At 63.5% G+C, this 24,920-nt stretch overlaps 1 protein-coding gene across 4 annotated transcripts in view; it reads left to right on the top strand.

Annotated features, from left to right (window-relative positions):
• The window catches only part of Lama5 (laminin subunit alpha 5), a 42,774-nt gene that overhangs the window by 4,806 nt on the left and 13,048 nt on the right, over positions 1–24,920 (top strand). For 3 of the 4 annotated variants that reach the window (XM_027954177.2, XM_071609065.1, XM_071609066.1), the window contains exons 3-37: positions 6,870–6,987; positions 7,661–7,779; positions 7,886–8,056; positions 8,170–8,267; positions 10,786–10,901; positions 11,004–11,122; positions 11,266–11,356; positions 11,533–11,667; positions 11,792–11,851; positions 15,738–15,878; positions 15,963–16,100; positions 16,185–16,319; positions 16,396–16,530; positions 16,611–16,748; positions 17,184–17,236; positions 17,475–17,580; positions 17,680–17,732; positions 17,818–17,923; positions 18,355–18,454; positions 18,614–18,770; positions 18,890–19,028; positions 20,248–20,390; positions 20,467–20,573; positions 20,657–20,810; positions 21,111–21,271; positions 21,349–21,457; positions 21,667–21,764; positions 21,843–22,044; positions 22,159–22,285; positions 22,674–22,813; positions 23,273–23,388; positions 23,472–23,683; positions 24,051–24,255; positions 24,436–24,580; positions 24,744–24,884. In XM_027954177.2, the coding sequence (XP_027809978.2) occupies positions 6,870–6,987; positions 7,661–7,779; positions 7,886–8,056; positions 8,170–8,267; positions 10,786–10,901; positions 11,004–11,122; positions 11,266–11,356; positions 11,533–11,667; positions 11,792–11,851; positions 15,738–15,878; positions 15,963–16,100; positions 16,185–16,319; positions 16,396–16,530; positions 16,611–16,748; positions 17,184–17,236; positions 17,475–17,580; positions 17,680–17,732; positions 17,818–17,923; positions 18,355–18,454; positions 18,614–18,770; positions 18,890–19,028; positions 20,248–20,390; positions 20,467–20,573; positions 20,657–20,810; positions 21,111–21,271; positions 21,349–21,457; positions 21,667–21,764; positions 21,843–22,044; positions 22,159–22,285; positions 22,674–22,813; positions 23,273–23,388; positions 23,472–23,683; positions 24,051–24,255; positions 24,436–24,580; positions 24,744–24,884 (4,488 nt within the window). Of the gene's footprint in view, positions 1–6,869; positions 6,988–7,233; positions 7,583–7,660; positions 7,780–7,885; positions 8,057–8,169; positions 8,268–10,785; positions 10,902–11,003; positions 11,123–11,265; positions 11,357–11,532; positions 11,668–11,791; positions 11,852–15,737; positions 15,879–15,962; positions 16,101–16,184; positions 16,320–16,395; positions 16,531–16,610; positions 16,749–17,183; positions 17,237–17,474; positions 17,581–17,679; positions 17,733–17,817; positions 17,924–18,354; positions 18,455–18,613; positions 18,771–18,889; positions 19,029–20,247; positions 20,391–20,466; positions 20,574–20,656; positions 20,811–21,110; positions 21,272–21,348; positions 21,458–21,666; positions 21,765–21,842; positions 22,045–22,158; positions 22,286–22,673; positions 22,814–23,272; positions 23,389–23,471; positions 23,684–24,050; positions 24,256–24,435; positions 24,581–24,743; positions 24,885–24,920 lie in introns of those variants that run through there. The other variant, XM_071609067.1, reaches the window with a different exon arrangement.

The raw sequence follows: 24,920 nt of genomic DNA, 5'->3' as shown, positions 1-24,920 counted from the left end.
CTTTCTGCCATCCTGCGGTGTGACCCAGGACTCTTTTCTGAGTCTGTCCTCCCCACAACCTAAAGGTGTTGGGAGGTGACCAAGTCTCCTGCATGCAGACTCCTGCAGGCCCGCTGAAAGGACAAGCCCCAGGCGGGTCCCCGCTGCCTGCTTCTGGCAGCACATGGACCCAGCCCGGCAGGGCAAGTGTGCTGGACTCCCAGTAGGTGGCTTGGGGTTGCCAGAGGGACCTGGTTTTGCTGTTCTGTCCCTGCTGCCAAGGTGGGGAGGAGAATGGGGAGGGGCTGACCATCAGTCATCTCACTGGTTTTCACCGTCTAGTCTCCCTGTCGCCTAGGGAGGCTTCGGCAGCCCCAGTAGGACCCTGGGGCACCCTAGTCTCTGGCACAGGGTCGGGCAGTTCAGTGTGTGAACTCTCACCTGCTGGGGGCTGAGGGGTCTTCCTTCCTCCCAGGGACCAGCCCGCCTGGGCTGGGGGAGGGAGAGGGCCTGGTCTCCATGGCAACCTGGGTGGACCAGGTGGGAGCACTGAGGGTGGGCTCTGAAGCCTGCTGGCCTCTCTTGTGTGAGTGGCACCTAGAGATCTGCCTTCAGAGTCCTCCTGGCAGGGAGAGGGTCCACTGCATGGACATCTTCCTCTCTGGGCCTCGGTTTCGCCAAGTGTAGGGTGTAGGGAAGTGTTCAGGAAGAGGCCACCCCCTCCTCCCTCCCCCTCCTCCCCCACCCAGCCATCTCCTGTCTACCCTTCTCTGTCTGGCTAGATGCGTCCACCAAGGCCTCTGTCTTGGCTGGCCCAGGGGCTACCAGTCTTAGTGGGGGCCTGGAGCCCTGCCTTGTCCCAGCCATTTCTGAGGTGGGGGGGGGGGCTGTGGACCCAGTTCCAGTTCTATTGCTGGGGGAAGTTCTTCCTGGGGTTTGGCACCATGGGGGTGGGCCCATCCTTGGAGATGCCGCTGGCCCTGGGCTGGGGCTGGGGCTGCGTCAGGAAGCTGGGCTCGGCCGCTGCCTTTGTTCTGGGATTGGAGCGGATGCCCTGGGAAGGGGCGGGGGCGGCTGGCACTGGCACAGGCCTGCTTCCTGCACCTCTCAGGCCTGGGAGGTGGGCTGGCCGCCTGGACACTTCTGTCTCACACCCCTGTGGGTGGGACCCAAGGGCTCTCACACGGGGCAGTGGGGCAGTCCCTGTGGCCTCTGTCTGGGAACAGCCTGTCTCTGGACAGGACTCCTGGAGGGCCTGGGCCTGGTGACTCTTTCTGCAGGGGAGTAGCCCCAGGAAGAGGCTCCCGATGGTGCCTGGTGACTCAGGAGCAGTTTCCTGAGACGCAGCCTGACCTGCCTGGGGCTCAGTGGGGGTTCTTGTGCATCTCCTTGTTCTTCTGGAAGCTTCTAGGGCTGAGTGGTCAGATGACTGGCCCAGATCCTCATGCAGCCCTGAGTCCAGGCAATGGAAAGCGCCTGTCAGGGCTCCGGCCAAGAGGCAAAGGGTCCTGGCTTGAGTGTCCATCTCTGGGCTCTGCCACAGGGTCCCAGGTCCTTGTCCTCCACCCACACGCCAGCCCAGTAGGCCCAGTTCCTGCAGAGTGGGCAGAGGTGAGCTGGGCCGGCTCTGGCCTGTGCCCCTCCCTCTTCAGACGCCCCCCTGGGTGACCAGGCCAGCAGGGACTCTCCCCGGCAGCCCCTCCCTTTCCTCAGGTTGGGTCAGATAAGCAGTGGAAAGTACTTGGGCCCTTCCTGGCAGGGTGGCCCTGGCTTTGACCCTGCTGCCTGCAGTGGCTCAGGGGAAGTAGCAGGCTTGTCCCAGCCCTGTCCCAGCCACAGCTGCAGAACAGGCTGGGGGGCTAGGTGGCAGGTAAGGGTCAGCAGCAGAGGGGCTTGAGGGCTAGCCCTTGGGATGTGGGCGGGGCGGTTGGATGTGAGGCCAGGGTGCTGGCGGAGGGCTGGAAATGTCAGGGAGGCTTTGCCCCCAAGGTGGGACCTGCTGGCAGGAGGAGGAGGCAGGGACGGGAGGGGTCAGCTGTGCCCCAGCCAAACAGGATCGCTGCGGGGCACAGCTCTGGCGAAGCTCCTGACCATGGCGTGAGTGTCCTCCCTAGGTACCTGGGGACGGAGGCACAGCACCAGTGTGGCGTGTAAAGATCCCAGGCTGTTGTCGAGGGAGACCTTGGGCTTGGCTGTGGCTGGTCCCTGGACCCCTCCTCCCGGGCTGTCTTCCACAAGCCAGGGAGTGAGAACACGGGGCTCGGTGGGGTGCTGCCCTGGCTGTCGGGGTGTGCCCTTAGGCCCAGCCCGACCTGCCCACCTTCAGGATGGGTGGCTTGGGCTCCTGGTCCCAGTGCTGAAGGCCTGGTGGTTACAAGGTAGAGGCCACTGGCATGTCCCTCAGCCGGGTGCTTGGCCACGTGGCCAGTGCCCTAAGACCATCAGTGGGTTGTCGGGAGGTGACAGGAAACGCAGCTGTGACTGGACTTCAGTTTCAGAGCGTGGCAGCATGGACAGTGCGCGGCTAGGCTGACCCTGGCTCTTCCAGCTGGGTTCTTGTGGGGGTCCCTGGCTACCCTGAGGCAGCAGCCCCTCCCCCTGCCTCTTCCCTCAGGAGGGTTCCTGCCCCTTCCTGTCCCCTCCCTCTCCCTGTCACCCAAAGGAAGACCTGGCCCAAGGGGCTCTTGTGGCCTTTCTCCCCAGCCTGTGCCTCCTGCTGCTACCACAGTGACCCTTGGTAGCCCTAAGCAGCCATCCCCTGCAGCTGTCCCCATGTCTCAATCCCAAACAGCCACACCCTGTCCAGCCACCCCACACAAGGGCGCTCTGCTGGACGCAGGCTCTGCAGACCCTGGAGGCTCCCAGGGCTTCCTGTTGTCTGCATTTTTAAACAAGCCTAGGGTGCCGGTGTCACCGTGTCTCAGCACAGACTAAACTGTTTGGTTTCAGCCGCGGGGTCCCCTGGGGGTAAACTGCACTTCCTGTGGCCCTGGGCTGACCATCTGGCCTGACCTGGCTGGACCACAGGAGGAGGGCAGGGACCTTCTTTGGCTGGTTGGTGGGTCACTGGTCCACCCCAGGTCCAGCTCTGTTGAGGTGCAGGGGCCACAGGGGCCATTTGCCTGGCTGGGATCCCCAGGTTTCCCTGTTCTGCCAAGCCGTGTCACTTGACTTCTGTCCCTGTGACTAAATACCCAAAATGACCAAATGGAAAGTTTATGTGGGCTCATGGTTCCCATATGTGGCCTGTGGCTTGGCCCCGTGGCTTGGCCCGTGGCTTGGGCCCGTGGCAGCACAGAGCTTCCCAGCAGGAGCCCATGGTAGAAGAGGCTGTCGCAGACGGGTTACCCCAAGAGGTCCCCCACCTCTGGAGAGCTGGCTGGCAGCTGGGGCTTCACCACCTGAGCCTTGGGCAACCTTCCAGATCCAAACTCCACAGGCCCTCGCAGCCCTGACAGTTCCTCGACAGTCCGCCCACCTGCTTTGGACCCCCAGTAGGGTGGGCTCCTGGCCTGCGCCTGCCCTCAGTGGGCTTTTCCTGCGTGGCGGTGGGCTTGCGGGTGCACCCTGCTGTTTCACTGCACTCTCTCTCGGGTGGGTTCAGCTGAGGCCTGTTCTGTAGTGATCAGTTCAGGCGATGGCTGTGCTTCTTCGCCTAGTTGGGGACCTGAACGGACCGCTGGCCTGCCTGCCTGGCCTGTCCATGTTCCTACCAGGTTTTCAGCAGTCTCTGCTGAGGGGGGGCCGCCATGGGGAGAGGAGGCACGGGCTGGAGGCTGGACCAGGCAGACTCCAAGGCCACTGCAGGTTCTGGAGCCGATGGGGTCCTGTGGGGGTCAGGGTGCCCTAGAGTTCAATCTGAGAGGAGTGGCCAGGGCGATGGGGACCGTGGAGGTCAGGGCTGGGGACCGTGGAGGTCAGGGTGCCCTAGAGTTCAATCTGAGGGGAGTGGCCAGGACGTTAACCCAGATTGGGACGAGGACAGGCTTCCTGCCTCCGCCAGCCCTGCTTGGGACCCGGGCCATCCTGGGAATCAGCATGGGGCCTTCTTCCTGTAGGCTGAGTCACAGGCTGCCTGCTGAGTCACACCGTGGGGGTGGACCAGGCCCCCTCAGCTGGGATGTGTGCTACAGCCAGCACCTGTGCCCTGCCTTGGCCCCCAGACCCCGGGGCCAGGCAAACTTAGACTGTGGAAGCAGATGGAGCCCCGTCCCCTTCCCCAGAGGTCCCAGCCGTAACCTACCTGTTGGTGACATGTAGCTGAGCCCTGGAGACTACTGGCCCTCCCACCACCCACATCCCCAGGGCCTGTGGAGAGACCCAGGCTGGCCATCGCATCCCTGCCAGCTGGCTGCTGCTCACCCACCAGGGACAGGTGTCACCTGCCTCTGAGCCTCTTGAACCTTCACACTGTCATGAAGACACCTCACCCTGATCCCTCCTCTCGGAACCTCTTCCCACTGCCCTGTGCCCAGAGAGGGGCAGTGCCTTCCCAAGGCCACACAGCCCTGGAGCCTGCCCTGGACTCCTGCCCCGGCTCTGACCCTGTGCTCTCACTGGCCCTTGTCAGGTGGGGGTCACCAGGACAGAAGCCCTCCTCAGGGAGCCTGGACCCTCTGAGGTCAGGCTGGGGGTGGGGCAGGGGGCGTAGTGACAGGCTGCTGGCTGCTGCCCTGGAGATGTGCCTGCCCCAAAATAGCCAGATTTTTAAAAATAACCGGCGGCTTTTGTTTGGCTTTTGCTTTAAAAGACATTTTTTTCCTTCTGCCCAGAACTATGTAGCAGCGGAAAGGTCAGCTGGCGCTGGCCGCTGAGTGGAGCAGGCTAGGAGGGGGCGGGCTGCATCCAGGGAGGCCAGGGGTCTGTGCCCCTCCCAGGTCACAGCAAGGGTGCTGCCATGGCCCTGGGAGCAGGGACCAGGTTGGGGACAGACGGGCAGCACTTAGGCACAGCCTTTCCTGCCTTCCGCCAGCCGGGAAGCAGGACAGCTGTCCGCGTCCTATCTGACAGCCGTGGGTGGGCGGACAGATTGCAGGCCGAGATCTTAAGTGCATCCCAGCATGGGGGCAGAAGTTTCCGTGCCCCCCTTACCCTGCCCATAGCGTCTTGGAGTCAATATTTGTGAAAGTGCTCTCAGCTTGGAAAAATGCAGGGCCGGCTGACCAGGACGGGACGAGTGGCCCGCAAGGGTGCAGCCTGGGGCGCTGCTCAGGCGGGGGGTGGGGGGGGTGGGGGGGTGGGGGGGTGGGGGGGGTGGGGGTGGGGGGTGGGCGGACCGGCTCCCCGGGGGCTGTTACTGGGGCTGGGCTGTGGCCCCTGGGAGCAGCCTCTGTCTGTTTCTGACACGCCCACACGAGTGTCCACTCCTCCCCTCTCCCTGCAGACCCCTCCCTGCCCCCCCCAAAGTCTTAGACACCAGGGAATGCATGTAGGGTGGGCCCAAGGGCATTGAGGCTGAGGTGTGGGTCTGGGCGTGAGGTCTCCCTTCCCCAACTGGGTGGGCTGTCTTCCCTCAGGGAAGGGGAAGATGACCTCAGCACTTGCAGGGGTGGACAGGCCTGTGCCCCCACCCCCACCGGGAGCTGCCCTTGGCTCCCACCTGCCGTGCCTGCCACACTAGACTTTGGGGCAAGGGCGGCACCCAGCACCACTCCTGGGGTCCTGGGGCCTGCCCCACCTGAGCCGTGCTGCCTGAGGGGTGACTGGTCCCCCACCCTGCCCTGTCCAGGGTCAACAGCAGCCCATCAGGTTACCTGCTGCAGTGAGAAGGGGGTGCCCTGGGGCACTGCCCCATACTACTGGGTCTCCGTGGCACGAGCAGAGCGTGGACTAGACAGTGGCCTTCCCTGTCTGCTCCAGTTCCCAGGCTGGCCCTGGAGGGAGAAGGTGGATAGGTCAGCTGCAGCCCTGGCGGGCTTCCCTGAGGCCCAGAGGTCTGTGAGGGCTGGGCCAGCTGGGGCTGGGGCCTGGGGCCAGGACTTGCCAGGGTGCTGAGGAGTGTGCATGGACATTGGGATGCCCTGGGAAGCTGTGCCCTGGCCAGGAAGACCAGCACCGAGGCTCTGGGCACCCTCCTCCCAACACTGGGAGAGAGCAGGGAGAGACGGGCTCCCTGGGCAGGGCCTGCGGGTGCGGGTGCCTCTGGAGAGGCAGCACCCCTTGCGCTTGGCTAGGATCTACCCTGATGTGCCCAGGGCCACAGAGAAGCCATAGCCCCCAGTTCCTGGCTGGGGAGGTCTCCCCTGTTCTGCTCAGCTCAGCTCTGGGGGTTCTTTTCCTATGTCCCTAAGGGGGCCCCAAAATGGTGCAGTTGTGCCCCAACTTGCTCCATGGTCCCCTCTGCCCTGGGCCTCCATGGGCTGGTTAGAGAGTAGAGGGGTAGGTGCTGGGGGTGGTCAGGGTACAGCTGGGGTGGTCAGGATACGGCTGGGGGTGGTCAGGTTAGTGCTGGGGCTGGTCAGGTAGGGCTGGGACAGGGGCTCTGTCCGGGAGGCAGGCCGCTGTCAATGTGCCAGTCTCACTGGGGTGTTGGGGCACTGCCAAGCTGATATCCTGGCTAGACATGGGGCTTTGGGGGACCTTGGTGTGCTTCTCTCTCTACCTTGGCCAGCCCTGTTGAAGGCGGCTGCTCCCCCAGGGTGCCTTGTCCACGGCTCCCGAGCTCCTGGAAGACGGAGGGTGAGGGCTGGGGAGGGGGCTGCTGAGCCCTGGGCCACCCCGGGATTAGGAGAAGAGCCCTTCAGAAGGGGCCAGTTCCCATCTGTTCACCCCTGTGGCCACACAGGCCCTCCCACTGGGTCCCTCTACTCCCCTGGCAAGCCCACAGCCCCTGAGTGGTGAGGGGCTGTCACCTGCGGTGGCTCCCAGCACCCACGCTGTCCCCCCTGCAGGTTTTCCACGTGGCCTACGTGCTCATCAAGTTCGCCAACTCCCCGCGGCCAGACCTCTGGGTGCTGGAGCGGTCCACGGACTTTGGCCACTCCTACCAGCCGTGGCAGTTCTTCGCCTGTGAGTGTCCCTGAGCTGGGGGGCCTGGGGGACCCTGGAGTGGGCTGCCATGCCATGCTTCCTCCGAGTCCGAGGACTGAGTTCTGGGTGCTGTGGTGTCAACCCAGCCACCTGAGGCAGGTAGAGCGGCTGGGGCAGGGCGTCGGTGCCAGGAGGCTCCTCTGGACTGGCCTTCTGCTCAGACAGCTCTCTGGTGACAAAGTGGCCCTGGCAGCTCTGGGCGTACTTCCTGCCAGCTTGGCTGCCTGTGTCAGGAGAACACGGAGTCACTGGCTGTCCTGGCCACGTGCCACCCTGACCAGTCATGTTGGCAAGAACACTGTGGTTGGACAGGCCTGGTCACATGTCCTCCAAACTCCTTGGCTTGTGAGTCTTCAGAAAGGGGCTGGGTGGCATCCCAAGGGGCAGTGTTCTCCAGCGTGTTCCAGGGAGAGGGATGGGCACCCAGGAGTGGACTAGTGGGGCCTGTGGATGTCCAGCTTCACGGGCAGGGCCAGCGTTCCCTTATCAGCCAGAGTTCTCTCTTTAATAAATCCTGCTGGCCCGTGGAGCGTGGGCAGGTGCCCATCCGGGAAGAGCGCCCCACCTCAGAGAAGTAGGGGTGTGCCTCTGGGGCCAGGGTCTGCGGATGTTTGATGGCTCCTGCCCTCACCTTCTGGCTCCTTAACCGCAGCCTCCAAGAGGGATTGCCTGGAGCGCTTCGGGCCTCGGACGCTGGAGCGCATCGCCCAGGACGACCATGTCATCTGTACCACAGAGTATTCGCGCATAGTGCCCCTGGAGAATGGCGAGGTGGGCTGCAGGGGTGGCCGCCCCAGGCCCCTTGGGCCTCACGGGTCAGCTGGTGGTGTCAGAGGCTTGTGGCCTCCATGTGACTCACAGCCCATGCTTGCTGCAGATTGTGGTGTCCCTGGTCAACGGGCGCCCGGGAGCCAGGAACTTCTCCTACTCCCCGCTGCTGCGGGATTTCACCAAAGCCACCAATATCCGGCTGCGCTTCCTGCGCACCAACACCCTGCTGGGCCACCTCATGGGCAAGGCGCTGCGGGACCCCACCGTCACCCGCCGGGTAAGCATGTGCCCTGGCCCCAGCACCAGGCTGGCCCTGCGGGAGGGGTGGGTGTGCTGGGGCCCTGCCCTGGGGACGGGGTGGCTGGCCCCACGCTCACAGGCCCTGTGCAGTACTACTACAGCATCAAGGACATCAGCATCGGAGGCCGCTGCGTCTGCCACGGCCACGCGGACGTTTGTGACGCCAAAGACCCCGCAGACCCTTTCAGGTGAGGCCTGCTCCTTGCTGTCCTCATCAGCCCCTGCCCACCTGGAGAGGAGCCTGGGTTCCATTGCCACCCCCGCTCCCCATGGGGCCTGCAGCCTGCTGCTCCGGGGGCCCTGGTGTCCCCTTCTGCACAGAGAGGTGGAGGGGCCAAGCCGGGTGGACCTCTCTGGTTGCTCTCCTGGGCAGGGCAGGCTCTGCACACCTGTGTCCCCCGGAGGTTCCTCCACTCACTTTGGGAGAGCCCACCCCAGCTCCACCGGCCCACCCCAGCTCCGCCCCTCCCCCCCAGCTCCCCAGTTCTTCCAGACACACTTTCTGCCACCCCCACTCCTGAAGTTCACCTCAACCAAGGGCGGGGGGCCAAGGCCCAGCGTGGGGAGCGGCCAGCACCCCTGTGCCATCTGATGTACCTTACTGTCATGCCACTGAGGAGGACAGCTGAGGCTCTGACCTCCTGCCTTGGAGGGTCCACTTCTTGGGAGCCCTTCAAGCTCTGACTGGCTTTGGCCTCCGCCCGGGCACAGGCATGTTTCTGGGACACCCTCAGAGCCAGCCAGTTGGCAGGGCCCAGTGCCTGCATCTTCGCTAGCTGCCAGCAGATTGGTACCTGAGAGCAGATCCCTGGTGGCCCAAATGGCCAAGTGGAGCCTGGCACTGGGCTGGGGCAGCCGGGCCGCGTCAGTTCCTTCCTTCCTGCCTTGGGGTGCGCTCAGGCAGCAGCTGTGTGTTGAGCTGCTGGCACCCGGAGGGCTCTCCTGGCACCGGCTCACCTGTGCTGGGAGGCAGCTCGCGTCGCACTGGCACGGCACTCCCCATGGGCGAAAGGAGCTGAGGGGAAGGCAGGGTGGCGTGGCCAGGCTGGGGCTAGGTAGGGCCATCGTGGAGCCGGGATGGGCGCCCATGTCCCCACTCAACACGGGGCAGCCCAGCAGGGTGCAGGCAGGCTCACCCTGATATCTGCACGGCCTCCAAGTCCTTTGGCCCCTGCTTGTGCTCAGAGGCAGGACCTCCCCATAGCCCTCACCTGGGCCCTATTGCTCGGTCCACTCAGCCAGCCCGTGGGGAGGGACGTCCACCCCACACTGTGGCCATAGCTGAGGTCTGCAGAAGGAGCACGATCACCCCCGACAGAGGGCTCAGGCAGGCTGCTTTCCTGATACTGAGGGCCCTGAGGACGCCCTGGGGACACCCTGGGTATACTCTGGGAGCAGGTCCCTGCCAGTGCAGCGTCAGGGCTCCTGACAGCTGGGAGTGGAGGCTTCTGGGTAGGCAAACTGGCCTCTGAGGAGAGAGGGCCTGGCGCCCCAGGAGCTGGGGCCTGCCCTCACCTGCTGGGACCCGGAGAGGCATTGCATGGTCCTGACTCACCTGCTCGGCCAGCCCTGAGCTCAGCCCAACGTGGGCCTGGGGGTGGTGCGGATTGGGCGTCTGTCCCAGAGCCCCCAGCCCTGGCAGAACCCCCTCTCCACAGCCGTCACTCAGCAGTGGCCCAAATAGCTCCCACCTCATCCTCTCCTGCAGGGAACACGGCCCGTTACCCAGCTGGCCTTGCCCCTCCCTCCACGCCTGCGCCCTCCTCCGCCCCCGCCAGTCTTGGCCCGCACCTCACAGCCACCTGTGTCCCACCGTCTCGGGGCACATGTCCGCCTGGCTGGAGCCGTGTTGGGTCTCTGTTGGGGGCTCTGCTGGTCATGTGGCAGCCTGCACTTCTCACAGGCCGTATTGACCCCTGATGCTCTGTGGACCCCGTGATGGATGGGACTAGAGCTAGATGGGTGATTTGAGGTTCTGGGTCTCAGATCTGCAAAGATGGGCTTCTGGGTCCTCCCCAGGAATCGTGCGACCTCAGAGCAGAGTCAGGATGGGCTGAGGCCCCTGCACCTCTTGGCCGAGTGGCTGGAGGTGGGAGCTGGGGCAAGCATGTGGCATGGACCTTCACTCCAAGCAGGAAATGGTTCCAATCTCAGTCCTCATCTCTGACCAGCTGTCCCCCTGCCCACCAGGACAGCAGGCAGGATTCCAGCCTTCCGACCTGGTGTCCACCCCCAGCTGCAAGAGGAAGCAGTTCTTGGCCTCCTGCCCCTGGGGAGGTCCTTCCTGGACACATGGGGGTGTCTGGATAAGCTTCTGCTAAGTGTGATCGAAGCTTCGGGCAGCAGACGTGGCCTTTCCCCTTGGAGCTGGCTCACGGAGCCCTGGGCTTGGGCCTGGGCTGGGCCAGGACTCTAGGCCCCGCCCACCTGCCAACATACCCCTTCCCAGTGTTCACCCTCCACAGAGGCCTCAGAGAGCTGCTGCCACTGGGAGATGCCTGCCCTGTCTCCTCTCACCCTGTGCCCCTTCCCCGAGTTGGGTGACTGCAGAGCCACCAGGGCAGGTGGCATCCGGACGAGAGTTTGCAGGAGACCTTTGTCCACATAGCAAGCCACCAGTGGCCAGAGGGGAAACAAAGGCCACTCAGGGTAGAGGCTGAGAAGCGGCCACCGTGTCTCCAGCCTTCTGCCCCTGTGTCCCTGCAGGCTGCAGTGTGCATGCCAGCACAACACATGTGGGGGCTCCTGTGACCGCTGCTGCCCTGGCTTCAACCAGCAGCCATGGAGGCCAGCCACCTCTGACAGCGCCAACGAGTGCCAGTGTGAGTGTCCATGCACACGTGCTACCGACGCTGTGATCCAAGGGACGTGTCCCTGGGGCCTATCACCTTGGGGGCATGCTGACCACAGGTCCTCTCCTCCAGCCTGTAACTGCCACGGCCATGCCCATGACTGCTATTATGACCCTGAGGTGGACAGGCGCAATGCCAGCCAGAACCAGGACAACGCGTACCAGGGTGGGGGCGTCTGCATCGACTGCCAGGTGGGCCAGGGGTGAGGGCTGTGGGGCTCCCCGAGGTGGGACAGGGACAGGTGGGCCGGGGGGAGGGCCGTGGGGCTGCCCAAGGTGAGGCTCCCCGAGGAGGGCCGTGGGCAGGCCTGGACTCAGCAGCCCTGCACCCCCAGCACCACACCACCGGCATCAACTGTGAACGCTGCCTGCCCGGCTTCTACCGTTCCCCGGACCACCCTCTGGACTCGCCCCATGTCTGCCGCCGTGAGTGGGGTGTCCCAGGCCCTGGTTCTGCCCAGGAGGGGTCTCAGCTCTCTGTGTCCCTAGGCCCTCACACCCCGGAAGGCCTGTGCACAGCTCCCACCCCGGTGGCCAGGTTGGGGAGGGAGACTCCTGGAATCTGGGCTGGGCCTCACCTGCCCATCACCTGCCCCTCCCAGCCTGCAACTGTGAGTCGGCCTTCACTGACGGGACCTGTGAGGACCTGACTGGCCGCTGCTACTGCCGGCCGAACTTCACAGGGGAGCAGTGTGACGCATGTGCCGAGGGCTTCACAGACTTCCCGCACTGCTACCGTGAGCTGGCCAGGGCAATCCCGCGTGGCTGCCTGCGGGACCCTGGGGCGGGGTGGGGCCCCTGGGCTGCTGGGGCCAGAGGGTTCCTCCAGCCGTGGCTGACACCTGGTGCTTCTTCCCTCAGCCGTGCCCGCCTCCCCCAGTGACACAGGGGAGCAGGTGCTACCAGCTGGACAGATCGTGAGTAAGTGTCCCAAGGGCCTCAGGACCCCTCCTTAGTGGCAGGAAGGGGCCACGGGCCAGCACTCCCTCCACCTAGGCCCTGCAGGAAAGACGGGTTTTTATGTCTCCTCTCTTTTCTTTCTTTCTTTCTATGCAAATAATGTGAAATAATGATCACGGAAACCTGCAGAAACTGGATAAAGTTGGAGGGACCACCACTGACCTTAACCTTGACCTTGCGCAGGGCGCTGGGTGTTTCCCACCCACAGACCCTGCTTTCCCAGTCTGTGCGGTGTGGACAGAGGGGCGCTTCCTCCACCAGTCCCGAGTTGTGGGAAGCGTGGGCTCTTGTCTTTCCTGTTATTTTTTTTCCATTCATTTCATTTTTATCTATTTATTTATTTATGTTTGTGTGGTGCTGGGGATGGGACCCAGGGCCTCACGCAGGCCAGGCAAGCGCTCCACCACTGAGCCCCAGCCCCAGCCCTCCTTTCCTGTTTTAATGCTGTGGATGAGCATCTGGGCGCCCAGAACTCAGCGCCATGTCTTGATGCGTCCGGTCCTGGGAGGGTGCTCTAGCCCACCAGGCCTGTATGCTGTCCACTAGTGGCTCTGGCTGTGGGCACGGCTGCTGGCCGGAGCCCCGCCGTGCCCCTGGCAGCCCTACTGCAAAAACATCTTCCTGAGGAGAGGGCTTCCTTCCTGCCTTGGTGTTGGTGAAGTCTTGGTCGATGGCGTGTCCTGCTCCAGTTTTTCTCTGCTGACAAGACGTGCGGCCACGTGCGGCCACGGTGTCTGACAGTGGGCGGGTCTGAGGTTTGCTCCTGTGGTGTCTCGGGGCTTTTTTTTTTTTTGCTGTCCTGGGGACGGAGCCACGTCCTCAGCCCCTCAGGTGTCTTTATCTTGAGACAGGGTCAGTTGAGTTGGCAGGCTTCCTGGATCTCGCCCCCTCCTGCCTCAGCCTCCCAGCAGCAGGGTCGCAGGTGTGGCTGCAAGTGTGCCCTGGGCTCCTGGCTGTGTTTCTCTGACTTGTCAGGTCCATGGCCGCCCCTGAGTCCTCGCCTTTCTCGGGGCCCTGGTTTTCATGGCTTGTGGGTGCGGCTCCCCCAGCGTGTGGCCGATCCTCCCCGCCCCGTGTGTTTTTCTCCCAGATACCTGCCTCTTCTGAGTGTTGTGCTGAATCCCCACGTTTTGGGTGCACCTGCCAATGTTGCTCTTGGTCTCTGAGTTGCTTGCTTTGGGATGCAACTGCTCCCCGAGTCCAGATACTCTCTCCTATCTTCGGGTTCTCAATAGCTTTCTTTTTCACATGGTAATGCTCAGATTCTCATCAATAGCGTGAACCGGGGTCCACCAACTTTGAACGGCAGCGAGGTCTTGGACTTGGAGGGCCACCAGCCTCTGAAGGTTGCCCAGCTCTGCTTCTCTGGGTTGCTTCCAACCACAGACCATTTGGGAACAAGTGGGCTGGGCTGCCTTCCAGTGAAACTGTATTTACAAAAGCAGGCGAGGCCCCTGCACTGGGCTTCCGCACAGGCCTGGGCGAGGCTCAGTGACTGCCTGTGGTGTCTAGCATCCCACTTCTCTTGTGTCCATTGTCCAGTGGATTATGTCAGGGTCTTTCCTGATGTGGACCCCGAGTGCATTTCTTGCCCACACCCACAATGAGACCTTCTGCTTTTGCCCCTGTGCTGCCTTGTTCTGGTTTTGAGAACCACTTGGGAACATTCCACGCCTTTCAATGCTGCAAATCCATTTTCAAAACCACAGGAGTGGTCCATCCATTGAGAGGGGAGCTGGGCACAGTGGCACTGACCTGTCGCCCCAGCTCTGTGGAGGGGCAACAGGAAAGAAGGTCACCTGAGCCCGGGAGTTCAGGGCCAAGCTGGGCAACATGGTGAGACCCACATGTTAAAAAAAGATAGACAAACATGGAAAACTTGATAGAAATCACCCATAAAACTACCTAGTGCTGGCACCTGCTTCCCAGTGAGATCTTAGTCCAGGTTTTAATTTCCCTGCGGTTACTGTATGTATTAATTTAGTTTTCTACCTCGTCTCACATCTTTTGGTCACTTATAATTCCTTGGAAAACTGTTTATTTCATTTGGAATTTTAATTATGGCATAAAAGTTATGCATAGCATTTTGTTGTGGTTTTAGAATTTCCTCTCAATCCTATTATCGTCTGTTCTTTCTTTGCTTTGTTGATCAGACCTAACCAAGGTCGCTTTCTAATAAAACTGGAAATATCTTAGGTTTTTAATTAACTTTAAAATCTAGTTCCTTCTGTCTACTGTCTTTTGACTTGTTACTGTTTCGATTGTCTGTTTGCTTTGTGGCACTGGGGGCTGGACCCAGGGTGCTCTACCACTGAGCCACATCTCCAGACCTCTGTAAGTTTCGAGACAGAATCTCACCGAGTTGCCAGGTTGACCTCCAACTTGACCTCTTAAGCCTTCCAGGTAGCTGGGGTGACACAGGTGACGCATGGCCTCTGGTCCTGGCTTTGGTGGCTGTGCAGGCAGGGCCCCTGTCGGTGGGGCCTGGGACGCGCTGCCCCGCTGTCAAGCCATCTGGCCAGGACTGTTGGTAGAGCTGGGTGAGACCCTGGCTGAAGCTTGGTCTGCAGCCTTGGCTCGGTGGGTCTGCTGGGCCGTGTCCATAAGTGCTGGCCATTACTCCTGGTGGTGAGATCTCCTGTCCCTTTTTGCTGTGGCTTCCTCCTGGTTTTTTGCATGATGGTCAGATAAGGCTAATGATGTCTTGGCACTGGAGAGTTCTCTGTGGCCACCTGGAATACGGCCCCCTCTGGGCTGTTCTGTGGACGTTGGTGGAGATGAGCCCCCACTGGGTGCTGGCTCCACGGGTTGGGCAGGCTGGCTAAGCTCATGTGAATCCACTGGCCCGACCCGGGTGGTCTCTTTGAGCTGGTTCGTTCTGATAGTGAACTCAGACTCTCTGTGGCTACGACTTCACAGAACTCTCCTCACAGTTGACAGTCTCCGCTTATTTGCCACTTCACACCGCTCCTGGGAACTTCTGCTTCTTCATCTCCTGGCTGCTGTGTGTGTTCTCATCATGCACCCACCCTCTCTGTCCCTGCCAGTCCCGTGGCCTTGCATCCTGCTAGGGCTGATGCTTGCCTTGATCCGGTCCTCATCTCCTCCGTGTCAGCGTCAGCCCATTCCCTTCCCGCCTGGTCAGGTGTCCCACCTGCCCGAGTCCCTGGCTCTCTTGCTGTCACCTAAGGAAGGGGACTCGCCTGGCACAGCGAAGTCCTTAACAAAACGTGTTTTGGTTTTGGATTCTGTGATGCTGCTGTGTTGGGGCGCCCTGCTCCCCGTGGGTTTGCAGTTTCTCTATTCTGGTCCAACCAGTGGTCACCCTCAAGCCATTATTTCTATCAGCAACAAACACTAGATGGCATGCACACTAGACACGGTGGCCACGCCTGTCATCCCAGCGACTAGGGAGGCTGAGGCAGGAGGACCAAGTTCCAGGACAGCCTCAGCAGCTTAGCAAGACCCTCTCTTGAAATACAAAGGGCCAGGGTGCAGCTCAGTGGCAGAGTGCCCTGGTTCAGTCTCCAGTGGTGAGAAAAACAAGAAGCCCAGCCCCTGGTATCAAGGGCCATGGCTGCGTGGCTCAGAGCAGGGTGCTCTTGCCCTTCTCCCAGCTCCCAGAGTTGTTCATAACGAGGCCCTGCGACCTCCGTGTGGGTCGGTTCTGTCTTCGCGGGCTCTGGGTGGAGGTGGCCCTGGGCTCTGCCGCGAGGCCAGCGTGGTGCCGGGAACTTGCCCTGATCCCCGTGCAGCTCCCCTGTTCGGGGTTCTCTCCTTGAGTTTCCGGTTCTTGTGGGGAGACTGGCCCTCCGGGGGCCGGCTCTGAGCACCACCCCTCCTCTAGACTGTGACTGCAGTGCCGCAGGGACCCAGGGCAACGCCTGCCGGAAGGACCCGCGGGTGGGACGCTGCGTGTGCAAGCCCAACTTCCAGGGAGCCCACTGTGAGCTCTGCGCCCCTGGGTTCTACGGCCCAGGCTGCCAGCGTGAGTCCCGGGGGATCCCTCGCTGAGCACTGAGCAGGGGTTGGTCATTTCCGGCTGCCCTTTCATGACCACCCTTCCCTGCAGCTTGTCAGTGCTCCAGCCCTGGAGTGGCTGATGGCTTCTGCGACCCTGACTCAGGCCAGTGCAGGTGCCGTGTGGGTTTTGAGGGGGCCCGATGTGATCGCTGTGCCCCTGGCTACTCCCACTTCCCTCTGTGCCAATGTGAGTGACACTCTCCAGGGGGCAGGGGTGGGCAGGGCACACCTGGCCAGCTCAGGTTCCCCTGTGACGCACCCTGCTCCGCAGTGTGTGGCTGCAGCGCTGTGGGGACCTTGCCTGAAGGCTGCAACGAGGCTGGTCACTGCCCTTGCCGGCCTGGGTTTGATGGCCCTCATTGTGACCGCTGTCAACTGGGCCACCACAGTTACCCCGACTGCCATGGTGAGCAGAGGGCCTGGGCAGGAAGGGGCCAGGTTGCCGCATAGTGCCAGGGCCTGACCCCACTGTACCCCTGCAGCTTGCACCTGTGACCCCCGGGGGGCCCTGGACCAGCACTGTGGGGCGAGTGGTTTGTGCCGCTGCCGCCCCGGCTACATGGGCGCCACTTGCCAGGAGTGTAGCCCCGGCTTCCACGGCTTCCCCGCCTGCACTCGTGAGTGTCTTGGGAATGAGCAGGGCGGGGCGGCAGGCTGTGCCATGCCTCCTCATGCCCATGCCTGCCCTGCTCCACAGCCTGCCACTGCTCGCCCGACGGCTCTCTGCACACAGCCTGCGACCCCCGGAGTGGGCAGTGCAGCTGCAGGCCCCGTGTGACTGGGCTGCGGTGTGACACGTGTGTGGCTGGCGCCTATAACTTCCCCTCCTGCGAAGGTAACTGACAGTGGGCAGAGGCCTGTCTGTACGTGTGTCTCGGTCACCGTCTGCGCCTCCCTGTGCTGTGTCCATGGCGGTGCCCCGTGCACAGTGGGGGTGTGGGCACAGGGCCAGGTCTGTGCTGTGTGGGCGACTCCTTTGAGCTTCGTGTGGCCCGTGCGTGTGTTCTGACGTGCACGCCCACACGTCCTCACGGGTCGCAGGTGAGTTCCAGTGTCCAAGTCCTGTGGAGGCTCTTACATGTGTTCACAGGCACATGCTGTGGGTGGGCACGCACCCTCCCTGCTGACCCCGCCCACGTCTCCACGCCCCTGGTAGCCACAGAGGCCTGCCCCACGGCTCCTGTGAGGACATGGCTCCTGGCCGGGCTTGGGTGGCCTGTGGCTCAGTGTATACACTGAGCATTGACCAGGCTTGGTTTTTTCTACCTAGCTGGCTCCTGTCACCCTGCTGGCCTGGCCCCTGCTGACCCCACCCTTCCTGAGGTGAGCCCAGGTCTGCCCATGCTGGGAGAAGGTGGGGGGCCAGGCCCGGCTGAAAGTCCCAAGCCCAGTGAGACCATGGCTCCCCACTCTCCTGCTGGTCCTTTGCACCCATTCCGGGTGCCTGCTGGGCCTAGGCAAGGTCAAGGGAGGGGCCCAGCCCCCACCGCAGTCAGGGCTCCAGGACGGAGGGTGGGAAGAGGGTGGGCCTGTTGTGATCTGCGGGGTTGATCTCTCCCAGGCACAGACGGCCTGCACGTGCCGGGCTCACGTGGAGGGACCCAGCTGTGACCGCTGCAAACCTGGGTTCTGGGGGCTGAGCCCCACCAACCCTGAGGGCTGCACCCGTGAGTCTGTCCTGGAGGGAGGAAGGGGGGCTGGGGCTGGGGCGTGGAGCCTGGGCCCTCCTGTCCCCATGGCCCTCAGGCCCGCTCTGCCCTCCCCAGGCTGCAGCTGTGACCCCAGGGGCACCTTGGGTGGAGTTGTCGAGTGCCAGCTGGTAAGTCTGAAGATCAAGGTGTTGGGGTGCAGCAGGTGGGTGGGCACCTTCCCCAGCCTGGTCCCACTGTCTCTCGTGGCCCCAGGGCAGCGGTCAGTGCTCCTGCAAGCCCCACGTGTGCGGCCAGAGCTGTGCAGCCTGCAAGGACGGCTTCTTCGGGCTGGATCGGGCCGACTACTTTGGCTGCCGCAGTGAGTGCCCATTATTGGCCTCTCAGACCACATCCCTGTCCTCTCTCAGTTCACACTAAGGCCCAGGGAGGGGCAAATGGGTCAGGGACCCCAGCTGGGGCCTGAACACAGTGAGGCCCCCATGTTGGACTCGCATTGCTGGCCAGGACTGTGCTGGGGGCAGACTCAAAGAGGAGCCCTTTCCCCCACATGTGGCCTATGCCCCGACCTGCAGCTTAGAAGGCATTAATCCACCCAGGGACCCTGAGCCTGGCTTCAGGGAGCCCCAGGCAGCACCTAAGTGGGCTTCTCAGCCTGGTTGCTCGTTGCCCAGGGTATGAAGACCAGGGGTTCTGCCTGTGGTGTCCAGGGTGGGTCCTGGGCTGGGGCTGTGGGGGACCCCAAAGCTGGGTGGAACCGGTGCCCTCTGACCCCGCCTCTTGCTATCACAGGCTGCCGGTGTGACGTTGGTGGTGCACTGGGCCAGGGCTGTGAGCCGAGGACGGGCGCCTGCCGGTGCCGCCCCAACACCCAGGGCCTTACCTGCAGCGAGTGGGTGCCCAGGCCACCTGGGCTGTGGGTGGGAGGCGGCTTGTCCCGGGCTCCTCTGTGTCCCTCACCCACAAGACACAGGCCCATGGGGTCTGCTGTCCCTGGGGATCTGGTTGGTTGTGCTGAGCCTGCACACTCAGATACCTGTGTCGTGGCCAGGCCAGCAAGGGACCACTACCTGCCCGACCTGCTCCACCTGCGGCAGGAACTGGAGGACGCAGCCACACCCGAGGGCCACGCCGTGCGTTTTGGCTTCAACCCCCTGGAGTTTGAGAGCTTCAGCTGGAGGGGCTACGCACACATGTCGGCCATCCAGGTGGGGCCACGCCGCCCCTCCCCTCCCGGGCCAGCCGTGTGCCCGTGTGGCAGGTAGATGGGGCAGCCCTCAGCCACAGGTGTGGCCAGGAGGTGATGCTGCTGTTCCACACCCCATAGCCCAGGATCGTGGCCAGGCTGAACGTGACCTCCCCTGACCTCTTCCGGCTGGTCTTTCGCTATGTCAACCGAGGGCCCATGAGTGTGAGCGGGCGGGTCTCTGTGCGTGAGGAGGGCAAGATTGTGGCCTGCATCAACTGTGAGTGGAGAGCTACAGCCCCCCCCAGCCCCCCCAGCCCGCCCCCAGCCCCCTTCCCTGCTGCCTCCTCCCCCTCCTCCTCCTTCCCTTCCTCCATCTCCTCTTCCTCCTCCTCCTCCTCCTCCATCTCCTCTTCCTCCTCCTCCTCCTCCTCCTCCTCCATCTCCTCCTCCTCCATCTCCTCCTCCATCTCCTCCTCCTCCATCTCCTTCCCTCCTCCTCCTCCTCCATCTCCTCTTTCTCCATCTCCTCCTCCTCCATCTCCTCCTCCATCTCCTCCATCTCCTCCTCCATCTCCTCCATCTCCTCCTCCATCTCCTCCTCCTCCATCTCCTCCTCCATCTCCTCCATCTCCTCCTCCTCCATCTCCTTCCCTCCTCCTCCTCCTCCATCTCCTCTTTCTCCATCTCCTCCTCCTCCATCTCCTCCTCCATCTCCTCCATCTCCTCCTCCATCTCCTCCATCTCCTCCTCCATCTCCTCCTCCTCCATCTCCTCCTCCATCTCCTCCATCTCCTCCTCCTCCATCTCCTCCTCCTCCATCTCCTCCTCCATCTCCTCCATCTCCTCCTCCTTCATCTCCTCCTCCTCCATCTCCTTCCCTCCTCCTCCATCTCCTCCTCCATCTCCTCCTCCATCTCCTCCTCCCCTCCTCCTCCATCTCCTCCTCCTCCATCTCCTTCTCCTCCATCTCCTTCCCTCCTCCTCCATCTCCTCCTCCTCCATCTCCTCCTCCATCTCCTCCATCTCCTCCTCCTTCATCTCCTCCTCCTCCATCTCCTCCTCCATCTCCTCCATCTCCTCCTCCTCCATCTCCTCCTCCATCTCCTCCTCCCCTCCTCCTCCATCTCCTCCTCCATCTCCTCCATCTCCTCCTCCATCTCCTCCTCCTCCATCTCCTCCTCCATCTCCTCCATCTCCTCCTCCTCCATCTCCTCCTCCTCCATCTCCTCCTCCATCTCCTCCATCTCCTCCTCCTTCATCTCCTCCTCCTCCATCTCCTTCCCTCCTCCTCCATCTCCTCCTCCATCTCCTCCTCCATCTCCTCCTCCCCTCCTCCTCCATCTCCTCCTCCTCCATCTCCTTCTCCTCCATCTCCTTCCCTCCTCCTCCATCTCCTCCTCCTCCTCCTCCTCCTCCTCCTCCTCTGTCTACATGGGGGAGGGGTGGGCCCAGCTGCCCTGCACCATGGCGGGTGCAACCTGGGTTGTCTTCTCCAGGCACAGAGCAGAGCCAGCTTGTGACCTTCTTGCCCAGCACTGAGCCCTCCTTTGTCACTGTGCCCCAAAGGGGGCTCGGGGAGCCCTTTGTGCTGAACCCTGGCATCTGGGCCCTGCTGGTGGAGGCTGAAGGGGTGCTTCTGGTGAGGTGGGGGCCGTGGCAGGGAAAGGGGTGGGTCCTGGGCCAAGGAGCCTCTCGCCCACTCCTGCCTCCACCAGGACTACGTGGCCCTGCTGCCGAGCGCCTACTATGAGGCAGCCCTCCTGCAGCTGCGTGTGACTGAGGCCTGCACCCACCGCCCCTCTGCTCAGCACTCTGGCGAGAAGTGAGGGCCCCCATGGGACTGGGGAGGGGGCTGCCCAGACCCGCCCGGGGACCTGGTGCAGACCTCAGCCTCTTCCCCTGCAGCTGCCTCCTTCATGCCTACCTCCCCCTGGACGGCTTCCCCTCGGCTGCTGGGCTGGACGCCCTGTGTCGTCTTGACAACAGCCTGCCCCGGCCCTGCCCCAGGGAGCAGCTCAGCCCTTCGCACCCGCCACTGGCCGCCTGCCTGGGCAGTGATGTGCGTGTCTGGGGCCCGCGGGGGGTGGGCACCAGAAGACCTTAGCCTCGGGTACAGGTCCTGTCTCAGTGGCAGGATGCAGGTGCCGGGCAGTGGAGCAGACATGCACAACCACTGCCTGGTCCGGGGAAGCCGTGGCTCCTGCTGAGTGGGAGCTGCCCCAGCCTCCACCCCCAGACCTGGGTCAGTGTCTGCCCCCAGCTGCCCCAGCACTGGCACCTGGCCGTGATCAGCAGGCCCCCAAGACAGAAGTGGGAAACACAGGGACTGTGAGCCTCTGGTCATGCTGTCCTCCCCCAGGTGGATGTCCAGCTTCAGATAGTGGTGCCGCGGCCAGGCCGCTATGTCCTGGTGGTGGAGTATGCCAATGAGGATGCCCGTCAGGAGGTGGGCGTGGCTGTGCACAGCCCCCAGCAGGCCCCCCAGCAGGGCACACTCACCATCCACCCCTGCCCATACAGGTGGGCCGGGAGCGGGGTCGGGCTGGGCTGCGGGCTCTGCCAGATCTGCCCACCCGCTGACCACCCCTCTCCCCCAGCACCCTGTGCCGCGGCCCTGCTTTGGACACTCAGCACCACTTGGCCACCTTCCTGCTGGACTCAGAGGCCAGCGTCCGGCTCACAGCTGAGCAGGCGCGCTTCTTCCTGGTAAGGGGCCCCTTGGCCCCTGGGTACTAAGGAGCCCAAGATAAGGGGTGGGGGTGCCGCCAAGGAGCCAAAGGGCCCGAGGCACCAGGAGCCCTCCTTTCCTGTCCAGGGCGAGGTCCTATGCAGGGCAGGGTGCACTCCTGCGGGGTGGGTGGGTGGTGGGCTTCACCAGCACCGGGCGCGGCCACCACGCCTCCCTCCGCCCACAGCACAGCGTGAGCCTGGTGCCCCTGGGGGACTTCAGCATGGAGCTCGTGGAGCCGCGGGTGCGCTGCGTGGGCAGCCACGGCACCTTTGGCCCCGGCAGGTAGTGGGGTCGCCAGGGATGGGAGGCCGGCAGGGACCCGTGGCTGGGACACTGGACTCACCCACGGCGCCTCCCCAGTGCCGCCTGTCTGCCCTCCCGCTTCCCGAAGCCGCCGCAGCCCATTGTTCTCAGGGACTGCCAGGTGCTGCCCCTGCCTCCCGGCCTCCCCCTGACCCACTCCCAGGAGTTGACTCCCGGGGCACCCCCAGCAGGACCTCAGCCTCGGCCCCCCACTGCTGTGGACCCCGACGCAGAACCCACCTTGCTGCGCCACCCCCAGGTGAGGGCCCAGGTGGGCCGTGGCCCCTGGAGGGATGGAGGTGAGGGTCAGGGCCGCACGCCCGGCCCTGACTCGGACCACCCAGGCTGTCCACTCACTGGAGCTCCCCTGCAGGGCACCGTGGTCTTCACCACCCAGGTGCCCACCCTGGGCCGCTACGCCTTTCTGCTGCACAGCTACCAGCCGGCCCACCCCACCTTCCCCGTGGAGGTGCTCATTAACGGGGGCCGCATCTGGCAGGGTGAGTGCCAAGGACAGACTCACGGGCGACGTGGCCAGCCATGTGCACCACGTGGCAGGTTGACACATCCATGTCCTGCTGTCAGTTCTCAAACCAGGTGCTCCAGGGCCACTGTGGGTGGCAGCCCCACCTGTCACCTCTCCCCTGGAAGGTCTTGTCCCCATGTCAGAATCCCTGGCTGGCTCTGTCGCACCTGGAGGGGGCCTGCTCCTAGGGTCCATGTGCCTCGTCCCGAGGGCTGTGAGGTGGAGCACTCAATGTCACAGTGCACTCTCCAGCATTGGCCTTGTCCTGGCGTGTCCTCCCCTGGTGTCCCCATAGTGCCCAGGGCCCACGACAGGGCTGTGGAGCCGGGGTGGTCAGCACTGACACTGCCTTCCCACTGCAGGCCACGCCAACGCCAGCTTCTGCCCCCATGGTTACGGCTGCCGCACGCTGGTGCTGTGTGAGGGCCAGGCCGTGCTGGACGTGACTGACCCTGAGCTCACTGTGACCGTGCGCGTGCCCGAGGGCCGGTGGCTCTGGCTGGTGAGTCCCAGGACTAGTGTCCTGCTCAGGGACTAGCCATGGCTCAGCCCAGGTGTGTCTCCTACCTGCTGTAGCCCCCAACCCCAGGTGCCAGGTGGGGTAGCCCTTGTCTCTGGAGACCACCACATGAGGCCAGACGGGCCCTGGGAGTTGAGACAGTGTCCGACTGTCCCTTGAGCTTTCCCAGAGAAGCCTAGCCTAGACAATGGGGAAGGGAGGGAGAAGAATGAGTGAAGAGCCAGGCACGAGACCCTCCGCCCTCTCCCTCTGCCCCTGCCTCTGCACACTCCCCAGAGGTGTGCCGCCTGGCCACCTTCCTCCAGAGTGACCAGGACAGACTGGGCTGCCCAGCCTCAGGGGCGACCCCTTGCATACCTTGGCTGCAGGCCCGGCCACACTCCCCCAGCCCGGCCCTCAGCTGGGCTCATGGGAGGGAAGGTGACCAGGCCTCTGCCCTAGGATTACATCCTGGTGGTCCCTGCGGAGGTCTACAGCTCCAGCTACCTCCGAGAGGAGCCCCTGGACAAGTCCTATGACTTCATCAGCCACTGTGCGGCCCACGGCTACCACATCAGGTGGGGCAGCACCATGGTCCAGGGTGGGGTCCGGGGTGGGGTCCAGGCTGGTTGCTGGCCTCACCACCTGTCCCCCAATTTAGCCCCAGCAGCTCATCCCTGTTCTGCCGAAATGCCGCCGCCTCCCTCTCCCTCTTCTACAATAACGGGGCCCGGCCTTGTGGCTGCCATGAGGTGGGAGCCACAGGCCCCTCGTGTGAGCGCTTTGGGGGCCAGTGTCCCTGCCGGGCCCATGTTATTGGCCGCGACTGCTCCCGCTGTGCCACTGGCTACTGGGGCTTCCCCAACTGCAGACGTGAGTACCATGGTGCTCAGGAGACCGGCCGCTGTGAGCGCTGGACCCCGAGGGGCACTTGCTGGTGGAGTGGGGTGTGCTGGGGAACATGGGCCGACGGTCAGCAGAAGGTTCTGGGGTTGTCTGTGGACCTCCGGCAGACAGTGGCCTGCACACAGGGTGCCCCTTGCAGGGTTGTCCAGAAGGCTCCAGGGACCGGCAGGTTGCCTGCAGCCCCCGGCACTGGACGTGGACTCTAGGCAGTTCCTGTGTGTCAGAGAAGCTGCCCTGGGTACAGGGGCCCAGCAGGGCAGGACTGGCATGGTCTTGAGGACTGCAGGTGGGCCTGAGTGGGGCAGAGGGCTCAGCCACTTGTGTCCCCCTGCAGCCTGTGACTGTGGTACCCGCCTGTGTGACGAGCGCACAGGCCGGTGCATCTGCCCCCCACGCACGGTGCCCCCCGACTGCCTGGTCTGCCAGCCCCAGACCTTCGGCTGCCACCCCCTGGTGGGCTGTGAGGAGTGTAACTGCTCAGGGCCCGGCGTCCAGGAGCTCACCGACCCCACCTGTGATGTGGACAGTGGACAGTGCAGGTGAGCTGGGAGGGCCCTGGCCTTGGGCAGTCGTGGGCCAGGAGTGACACTCACCCTTACCAGTGGGGCCGGCGTACCCTGCCCCCTCCAGCTCTGGGCGACACTGTCCAGACGGGGACCCTATGAGCTCTTGCATATGGGCAGGGTGAAGGAGGCTCAGCTGCTTCTGCCCACTTGCAGGTGCAGACCCAACGTGACCGGGCGCCGCTGTGACTCCTGTGCCCCCGGCTTCCACGGCTACCCCCGCTGCCTCCCCTGCCAGTGTCACGAGGCAGGCACGGCACCCAGCATCTGTGACCCCATCACAGGTCACTGCCACTGCAAGGTGAGCAGCCACCAGGCCCCTGTCCGGCGCCTCTTGGCCGAGATGTTGTCCTCGGCAACATTCTTGGGTGCTTAGAGCTCCCTGGAAGTTTTTGTGGGTGAGGGGGCGACAGTGACCCTGGGGCCAGGGCGACTGACCCCTGTTGCCTCCTCCTCTTCCCCAGGAGAATGTGCAGGGCCCACGGTGCGACCAGTGTCGCCTCGGAACCTTCTCCCTGGAGGCTGCCAACCCCAAGGGCTGCACCCGCTGCTTCTGCTTCGGGGCCACAGAGAGCTGCAGGAGCTCCGTCCATGGCCGCCACGAGGTACCACCTGGGGACCAGGACCGAGGCTGGCACCTC

The sequence above is a fragment of the Marmota flaviventris genome, chromosome 2 (assembly GCF_047511675.1).
Source record: "Marmota flaviventris isolate mMarFla1 chromosome 2, mMarFla1.hap1, whole genome shotgun sequence".
NCBI classification, from domain to species: domain Eukaryota; kingdom Metazoa; phylum Chordata; class Mammalia; order Rodentia; family Sciuridae; genus Marmota; species Marmota flaviventris.
Note: the sequence above shows the minus strand (reverse complement) of the source record. Positions and strands in the feature narration are given on the sequence as shown.